Below are 9,562 nucleotides of genomic sequence, written 5' to 3' on the forward strand. Positions count from 1 at the left end.
GATCAGCATTGGGTGAGGGCACTCGATCACGTGACTCCGATTTTGTTTACATTCGATTTTTGGGCTCTCGCTGCCTCGAGTCAGAGACAAAATACACGTGTTTGTGTTCTGATTTAATAAGGCTAACCGACTTCGCTGGTCGTGATAGCTCATCTAAGCTAGTTGTGTTCCATCGCACGAAACCACCAACAATAAGGCAGAACTGTATAGATTATCGCAGAATAGGTGCGTGCATCGTATCGAATTTTGTGGCTGATTCTTTGATGTGATAGTAAGAAATTTTTTTGAGTTTAACGGAGAATCTTAAGCTATTAATCATTGTGCAAACGCTATACAAAGTAGTTAGCACAAATCGGTATGGCAATGAAAAAAGTAGTAGCAAAACCTGCTGGCGGGTCGGCCAATAAAGGAGTACCTGCTATGGTCGGAAAGAAAACCAACGTGAGTTTATCATTAATTTGTTACGAAACTGCAATACCATACTGCTAAGATATTTATTCCATAACCAAATATTATTGCCAAAATACTATACTGAAATGGACTTAACAGTGTACTTGAATACTGTTTATTTTCTATTTTATTATTTTCGGGAAGGCTTTTAAGGAAGGGTACTGTTTTTAATAATTTCATTAACTTGTACTTTACATTGATTACATTAAATTATATTAATTTCTATATAGGACGTTTACACGAAAACTGCAATGCGCTGAGTATTATTTTGAACTTACGCTCTGCATCGAGCAACACACTTATTTCCAGGAATCTCTTGAGTAATTGATTGAGTTCAGATTATGGGTTTCAACATTAGCACTGCGTTGAAGACTTGAAAATAACCAATGTTGCATGTACGTTTACGCAACGCACTACTTAGTGCGTGACACAGCATGTAAGCACCATCAGACGAAAATGAAGAAAAATAAAAATTAAAAGTTCGTGGTATAGATCTCATAACTTTAGTCTTAATCTGCCTAATTCTATTAATTATTAACGTATTTAATTAATAACATTACCTTCTTCTTGCGTTTCAATAAAACAAAGATGGGTTTGTATATTATACATTGACAAAGAAATTAGAGCAGTTACTATTATTACTTGTAGGCTTGGTCTACTTGGTTTATTAAGTTTTTACAGCGTATACTCTATACAGATTTCACGATTTCTTTTATCCCGATGATCGTATGGTTTTGTACGGTCATTCTCCTACGGTATCAATGAGTGTTAACATAAATTAAGCTTTATGAACAGTATACCTATTTCGATTTCACAGGTTCAAAATTCAAATCCCCAAATGGAAAACGAAAATGAATCGGATGAAGACGAAGAGCTCAAATTGCAGGTAGGCCACTCGTTATATTATTATATATAATTATATATATATATATATATATATAACGCAATAATATATTAGGTTTTCAAACAGGCGTCATTTAGCGATCGCGCGATATGTTTGCGCCAATTTTGTAGATGCCAATGTTTTGATCATTCGAATGGGTCCCTAAATAGGGTTCATCAATAATGATCAGATAAGAACCAGAGGAGAAGTTACGTATTACCAATAGTCTTTGAAGCAGTTGTGCCCACGATCTTGAAACACTCAATGGAGTAAAAAAATAGAAAACTTGAAAAAGGTTGAGCAAATCGAAGCTAAAAAAATTGTAAGAATCCGGCTTTCTAAATGAGCAAATATTTTAGAACGAAATGGAAGTAAGAAGCCATTTTTGTTTTGACCTGCCGAAAAAATTTCCCACAATTGCTTCACCGTAAAAATGTGTACAAGACTTCACAGTAGCCAATGTTGGGTTGTCGTTGTGAGCTCAATTTAGTTTACTTTCGTGCACTTTTTGCTATGAATATATTTTTTATTTCAGAGTTTGTCCAACCTTTTATAGCCCGCTTATTGCTATTTGTGGTTCATTCTGCAGAAATCTTTATTTGAGAAAATCAAGAAGGCCGCTGAACCTGAAGGTTCAGATGAGGAGGATGAAGATGAGGCCGATGAAGATCTCGATGAAGAAGAGAATGATGCTGAGGAGAATAATGGTGACAACCTTGATGCTAAAATTATTGGAGCATTGAAAACAAAGGTTGTTGCCAGAGGTAGAGGTGCTAAAGAAGGTAAATCTGGTAGGTCTGCTGTTGAGAGCAACGACGACGAAGAAGAGAAGGAAGACGACCACGACCACGATGACGAAAATCAAAAAGACGACGACAACGATGGGAAAGAGGAGGAGCAAGAACGTGACGATGACAATAAGTTTGAGCGGAAAGTGATAGATAAAAAAAGGATCCATTCGCAACTCTTATTCAAACATCTTGAAGCAATGCCAGGTAAGGTGCGCGGCGGCGATGATGATGATGGTGAGATGGCTGGGATGGGTGAAGATGATGACGAAGATGAAGAAATTAGTGATGAAGAAGAACGCCCGATGGAAATGCCCAGCAAAGAGCAGAAAAAGGGCAATTCGATGGAATACGGAAAAAAGGCCGGTGGAGGCATAAAACGGAAGACCCTTCTTGACCAGGCCGATGATGACGTTGGGGGAGTCTCGACGAAGAGAACACCAGTGCAAAAAAGAGCCAAAAAAACTAAATTTGCTACCAGTGATGAGGATGAGAATGAAGATGAAAAGGAGGAGAATGAAGAGGAAGACGACGATGATGATGATGATGATATTGTCTGTGAGTGGTGATCCAGTTAATGCTCTGGCTCAGAAATTATATAGTGCTTCGGTTTATAATGCAATATAAGCATTTTTAACGGGAGCGGTCAAAACACGCTCTTTTAATGCATATTTTACACTGAAAAAAACACATGTATTTTATAATCTGATGTTTAATTATTTTCACGACTGGTAAGAAAACTAGGTTTCGTGATATCAATTGTATGGCGCTGAGATCAATATATTAAATATGATACCTTCACAACACTTGTTCGGGCTAGAACTTATCTTTGCCAAAACACATATTCGATTTTAAGCGTCCAAAGTGCTAAACGGCTTTATTAATACAAGTTTTAAGAAAAATGTTGTTGGAATAAATGTTGTAATTTGTTCTTGCTATATTTCATGTATTTTTGGATGGCAGTACCAGTAAAACCGGCCACACAGAAGGACAGAGCCAAAAAGATCGTGGATGGAAAGCAAATCGATGAGAAGCTTGATCAACTTTTTAACACCTACAAAAGTATGTATTGGATTATTACTCACCTTTTTATATATTTGCGGTCAATAAATCTAAAGATGTTATGCCTATAGTTATATTGTCGATATTAACACTAAAAGGTGGTGTCTTTTTGTCTATTGATTTGTTCTGCCTGCATGCAGTAATTGCTTTAATACAATTACTTGTGAGCTTACACGGTGCCATCCTGAACGTTCTACCTGGCATTTTCTGCCGAAATCTTTCATTGACGAAACAATTTTTAAAAGCATTTTATCCACCTCCCCGACGACTCTTATCGTTATCATACCAATTTATTAGAGTAAGAGGCGAAGCCGAAGTGGGCAGAAACCCATGAGTTTCGACTGAGCAGTTACTTTCTAGTAATTGCTCTAAGTGCGACATCCATTACTATTTGACTGATCGGATCTTTTTTTAGAGAAGAAATGTGTTATTTTTATGAGATTTTTATTAATGATACAGAAATATTATTCTATCAATAACATATTATAATGGCTATATCGAATTACCTTGACTGACACTGCCCTTATATATTGCTTCATGGCTGCACACCTATAACAATTGTCTATTATTACACTTTTAATTAAAATAAGAGAATGTTTTTTTACGGAGCGCAGCAACTCCGGAAGAGGTTGAGCAGTTTAAAAATAACTACCTGGTAATGGTCAGTACGTGGCTATTCGTGCCTCATGTCCCGGACGACGCTACCGAAGAGGAGATTGCTGCAACGCATCCGAATATTAGCAAGGTACAGCACCCGACACTGTTCATAGAAATACATTTTAGCCATGTTGTACAAAACGAACTCTTTTGCTACGTGGCGTTGATTTAAGAAACATCCCGTTATAAGCCGCCGCTACTCATTACTAAAATGATCATTAACTTATTCATATGCATCTGTAGTGCAGCCTTGAATTGATAAGATACGCGAGAATAACAGCGAAGATATTATCTTTAGAACTTACTAGAGATATATTTTTGAAACTACTTTAGTAGCACATCGTGGTTTAGGTTTGAATCTTCTGATACACCATACCCTGATTCTGATACCAGAATCGATGCCTAATGGTTCAAGCAGTAGACGTAAAACTTGGAAAAATTTAGTTTAGCTCTGTTTGAAGCATCTGTGCAATACACTTTTGTCAGTATTTATAACGTAAGCTAAATATGCATAAGAACATAGCCTATGACCATAGTATATTTGATAAAGGACGTTGAAATTTCTTGAACAATTCTAAAACACATATGTAACATAAACAATGTTTTTTTTTTGTTGTGGTTGCGGTCACGGACTCAAATTACAGGTTAAGCTTCCACGAAAGCGTAAAGAGGGCAAGAACTTTGCATTTCTCAACTTTATATCGAAAGAAAAAGCCGAGGAAGCTCTCAACGACTTGACACTTTCTTCGCCAACTATCAAAGGTTCTGAATTGACGGTGCAACGTTCCAGGGCAACGGGTATAACCCCCCCGGAGTATATTAATCGACGGAAACTATCCATTATCGCATGTCCTAAGGAAACCACACAGGTAAATTGTGATCCTTAGAAAACCTACATGGGTAAATAAGAAATAACTATCAGAACAGAACATTTATAGAATAATTACCTTTTACATACAATATACATTCCCATCATATAATCAGCTGAGGACTTGGAACTTCGCGAAGTTCCAACAGTCAAACAGGCGTTTGATTTCATTTCGTATTAGAAATAACACCGACCCATGATGGGTTAAAATAAGATGACGAATGTATAATTTACATCACGTTATCTCGTTCGGTATGAACTACTGGAAAAATGTGTTGTATATAGTTGCCATACGATTTTATATAAACATAGTAATCATGTAATTGTACGCGATAACCTCATTTTATGCTGTTATATTGATGTAGCAAACGCGTATGTGATGCGCAGAAAAGTAGTGTGATATGTACACCATCGAATGAAATATTTAAATTGAAATGCTTAGTTACAGTAACTATCGCGCTCGCGCTCGGGGATAAAATTTCCTGTCTATCACGTACGATATAGTAACCGTCGTATTCTGCTAGTTATTCTGCAATCGAAAGCTGTGTATTTAAAGAGCTGTGCGGTAAATGTTTGATCTGCTAAATACTTTGTTTTATTTTAGGAGGAATTGTGTAAATTATTCCCACAGGCTACAACCGTGTGGCTCTCCAAGAATCCTCGCTCGGATACAGTCGAAAACTATCTGATGTTTCCTGGTTAGTTAGTTTCTCATTAATTCGATTAGCTCATCTTCACGTTATACTAAGCCCTCAATGAATTTGCGAATACTTAAATAACTGCTAGTGGCTAATCCGGACAACGCGCACTATGATTGATCGCTTTGAATATTTAGTTCTTTCATTTGTGTAACACACTAAAACGCCTAGGGCCTGTTATAGCCTTTAACGACCGAGTGGCGCGGTAGTGCCACAAGTGAGTTCTGTGTACGAAGGTGCAGATAGGCTATTTCCTTTTACTACATTCTTGTTAAACAGAGATGATCGGTAAGGCGAAATTGATTCTTTATGATGACATTGCTAAAACCATTATTTAATTTTTATTACGTTTAATAGACCTAATGCTCAAAGATATATTTTTCTGTAATGCTTAAAAATTATTCAAATTGTGAAAATATAATGATTACTGTTGTCTTAGAATCGGAATCCATATGTCAGAGTTACCCAGCCATTCTGAAATGTAGTTCTTTTAGTACACTTCCACGCATATTTGTACCTGTAAGTAATCTAATGACTTATATATTTATCTGAATTGCTTCCACCAGATGAAACCATATGTAAACAGGTACTTAATGACAATGGCACGGTCACATTGCATGGAAAGTGCTGTGCAGTTTTCTTCGACAACTACACTTACAAGAAAAAGACCGCTAGTCGAAAGTTAAAGAAGAAATTCGAAAGTGGTAAACATATCTCCGTCGACCGAATCTCTGTCGATGCACCGAAAAAGGGTCGCCGAGGAGGAGGAGGAGGTAGCTTTCGCGGCGACTTTCGAAATGGTGTCCCGAGGGGCGCTGGCGGCGGGGAAGGTGGTGCAGGACGGTTTCGTTTCAGAAGAGGCGGGCGAAACTTCAAGAGCCATCGCGCAGGCGACTACGATAACAAAAGGGATGATGACCGCCCACGCGACAGAAATCGACAGAGTTTCCGTGAAGCTAACCGCCACGGTGTCTGTGAGGGTAAGGGTTTTAGACGTGGCTTCAATAACCGAGGTGGTTTTCGAGAGCATGATAGGAACCACCGAGAAAGTGACGGTTTTCGGGGAGAACGAGTTAGCGAAGCCGGATCTCGCAGCGGAAAAAGTGGAGGTTTCCGTGGGGGACGGAGTGGAGGTGGAGATGGACGCGGATTCCGTGGTGGTGTAAGAGGTGGAGGTTCCCGCTATAGTAGTAGTGGAGGCGCAGGGTTTCGTGGCGGCCGTCTTGGTAATAGCCACTCTTCCAGGCGAGACGACTAAGAGGATATCTGTAAAAAAGTGTAAGGATCGTCATCGAAGCACCCTTGGTGACGTGCAGCAGCAGCAAAATACATTGCTGTACACGTCGTTTTCTTATAACCGAAATATATAGGAGGTGGTTAAATCAAATGAGATGGCGGTTTCTGAGAGGTTAATAGTTTTGTGTGATTTGTTTCACAATCAATTAGTCGCTGATGCAATGCGCTATTTTCCTTCGACTTTTATGGGTCAAAAAATCTATGGATACCTACTGTAGTTTGTCGGTGAATGACTGCATGGATTAGGTTTGCTTGGAAACTACAGAGATCAAGGTCGCTATTAACGAAGGGCTTACTCGTATATAATAGTAGCATGTATTGTTGTAATAATGACTATGGGCCGTGTAGACATTACCATGTAAAAATTGTTGATGATTTACCTATAAACATCCTGTATTTAATTCACCATTAACTTGTATACCATAACTGTATATACAAGTTTACTCTTTACATATATATATTTAGTTAAGCCAAACTACGTTCTTAAGAATATGCAGAATGGATTTTCCTTCAGCGTCGAGGGCATGTTGCATTACTAAAAGTTATTAATAAAATGAGCACATTCATTAACAACGCAGATTTTTTTTCAGTATTTAGTATAAATGATTAAACTAATATTGATTACCTTCATGAGCTACTCATGCTTAAAATTTTCTTGTTCTTGAAAATGGAGGCTTTCGTGCAGTTTTTTTCAGACGTATAAAAATAATCAGTTGTCTCTCTGAGAAATTAGCCCTCTTGGATTTAATTCGCCGTTAGAAGTATAGCGAGACTACGAAAGTGTGTATGTGTCCTCATGTTTTACTCCAAGACTATTAAGCATTACTGGCTACTATCTCGGTTTCGAGTCTAAACCTTACGTGTTTGTACACAGGCAAACACGTTGCTACTGTGTTATTAGATAGAACGTGTGTATCAGTAATTTGATGAATGGGTAGGATGCACATTCTTCAGTGCTTACTAAATAGCCTATTCATTTGTAAAGGACAAGGTTCGAAAACTTAGTCGAGTCTTCTAAATAACACTGATTGCAACGTTATGTTTCTATTATGGAAACATATCTATATTTTTAACAGAGCTACTGGCTTGACAATGAAGTTAAACAAGCGAAAAGAGACCTCGTAAATATTTGCAGCGTCTATAAATATGTATCACTTTTGAGGCGACCAATTGATGGCTAGCACTTAGTGGTCAGACCTCACCATTACTGTAAATTTGGCGGCAGTTCGATAGGGCTGTCAAGGATGAGAAAACAGACGATCTAATTCGCGGTTACTTCGAGAGTTTCTAGCAGGCTGAAAGGGTAAGATCAGGACCACACAGGCTCTGATGGACGGATTGAAGCTTTTCTGTCTAACATTAAGAAAAGATTATCAATCGCTTTCGCGAATTTCGTCACAGCGCTGAATCCTAAATTCGTGCGTCCTGATCCTTATCCAGTACTTACTGGGCAGAGTTAGGTGGGGATACTTAAACCGCTGCAGTTGAGCCACTTGCAGCAGTTGACATACGTAAGGCGACGTTCCAGGTGGGCATGTTCTCCTATGATGTTTGTAACGCTTTATAACTTTAATGTGAGGTTCTCGTAACAAATCTAGAAAAGCAGCCTGTCTACGTCAAAAGCGTCATTAAGTTAGGGCGGGCCCATGTATATAGGTCATTCCCTAAAGAAGAACTCTTTAGTACAACTACCTACCCACCGAACATATCATCGAAATTCCGTGTTGAAGAGGGACTGTATTAGTCTAACAGACGTCGTCAGATCTAGCGAGCAGTTACTGGCAGTTTTCCATGCTGCTCAAAGATAAGGAGAAAACAGAATTTTACACATCAGATGGCTTGTACCGATTCCAGCGGATGTTTTTTTAAGCTGGCTAATGTTCAGGCGACATTTCAACAGCTAATGAACCTGGTATTGGGTTGCTATATCGATCACTCGTAGTTTACATAAATGATATCGTGTTTTCCAAAAAAAAAAACAAAGAACATTTGCATTGCCCTTAGCAGGTGCTTGCTGTTCTTAGTACTGTGGCTTTGCACATCAGGAAATGCTTGTTCGCTGCGCAAGAATTTGTATGCCTTGATGCTAACGACTATTCACCCAGCAGGGGGATTGCATTCATTAAAACCGAATATTTGGCTTTCGTCTGGGTGGTAAATAGCTTCCATCCGTACCTGTATAAGCAGTACTTTACAATGGCTACCATTGCGGAGCACTGAAGTACCTACAGAGTAAGACACGCCTGCTTAAAGTTGCCCCGATCGGCTCTGAGGTGTTAGAATAGGATTTTGAGGTCCTACACTGGAATGGCGCTCAGCTTTGCCATTTAAGAGACAGGTGGCCAACTTCGTATTGTGTGAAGCCAGGTTCTATCGTTACAGTCTGTGAGATCCCTGAGCAGCCCTCCCACGATCGGGTAAACAAACGGCGTTAGCTTTCTTGCACTTGTTAACCGGGCTTCACAAAGACCATTCAAAGGTTAGTGTCCCGCAACTTCCCGGAGTGCGGAGTATGGATAAGTATTTGGGATTATATTCGCAGTTGCAGGGTGTACTAAAGAACTAATCCAAGCCATAATCGTGGGCCGCCCTCGACTCTTGTTGTCGCGTTTCGCTAAGAGGGATTACCAGATTTTTGTCCCAGGACGTATTCCTTTGGTCCGGGTAATATGTAGACTACTCAATTCCATTCGTTTATTTCCATCCGGGCCGTGCGAGCACTGTTTCTCCTTTAGGATAGCTGCGGGACTGACTTTCGTCATCACGGATCAGGCAAGAAAATCAGACACAAAGCTTCAAAGTCTAGATGAGTGCCGAGAAATAAATCGCGCAATGGACTTATCGATTATGTCGGTCACAG

General features: G+C 39.1%; 1 protein-coding gene across 2 annotated transcripts; it reads left to right on the top strand.

The window, feature by feature from the left end:
• Positions 1–47: 47 nt before the first annotated feature.
• Positions 48–7,275, top strand: LOC111243924 (uncharacterized). 2 transcript variants are annotated; one of them, XM_022790270.2, is made up of 8 exons: positions 48–441; positions 1,268–1,336; positions 1,923–2,679; positions 3,085–3,183; positions 3,798–3,928; positions 4,485–4,709; positions 5,313–5,406; positions 5,973–7,275. In XM_022790270.2, exons 1-8 carry the CDS (start codon positions 358–360, stop codon positions 6,662–6,664), a joined length of 2,151 nt encoding a protein of 716 aa, XP_022646005.1. In that variant the 5' UTR covers positions 48–357; the 3' UTR covers positions 6,665–7,275. The 2 variants fall into 2 exon arrangements, with proteins under 2 accessions (XP_022646005.1, XP_022646006.1); XM_022790271.2 differs by having other exon boundaries at positions 48–225.
• Positions 7,276–9,562: the final 2,287 nt, after the last annotated feature.

Source organism: Varroa destructor, unplaced genomic scaffold, assembly GCF_002443255.2.
Source record: "Varroa destructor unplaced genomic scaffold, Vdes_3.0 BEIS01000002.1, whole genome shotgun sequence".
Classification (NCBI taxonomy): domain Eukaryota; kingdom Metazoa; phylum Arthropoda; class Arachnida; order Mesostigmata; family Varroidae; genus Varroa; species Varroa destructor.

What these genes read in the sequence shown, in the direction of transcription:
- LOC111243924 (XM_022790270.2), top strand. Translation starts at nt 358, where the DNA reads ATGGCAATGAAAAAAGTAGTAGCAAAACCTGCTGGCGGGTCGGCCAAT. An exon ending in ACGAAGAGCTCAAATTGCAG is followed by an intron (nt 1,337 to 1,922) that starts GTAGGCCACTCG and finishes TTCATTCTGCAG; the next exon opens with AAATCTTTATTTGAGAAAAT. An exon ending in GTCCTAAGGAAACCACACAG is followed by an intron (nt 4,710 to 5,312) that starts GTAAATTGTGAT and finishes GTTTTATTTTAG; the next exon opens with GAGGAATTGTGTAAATTATT.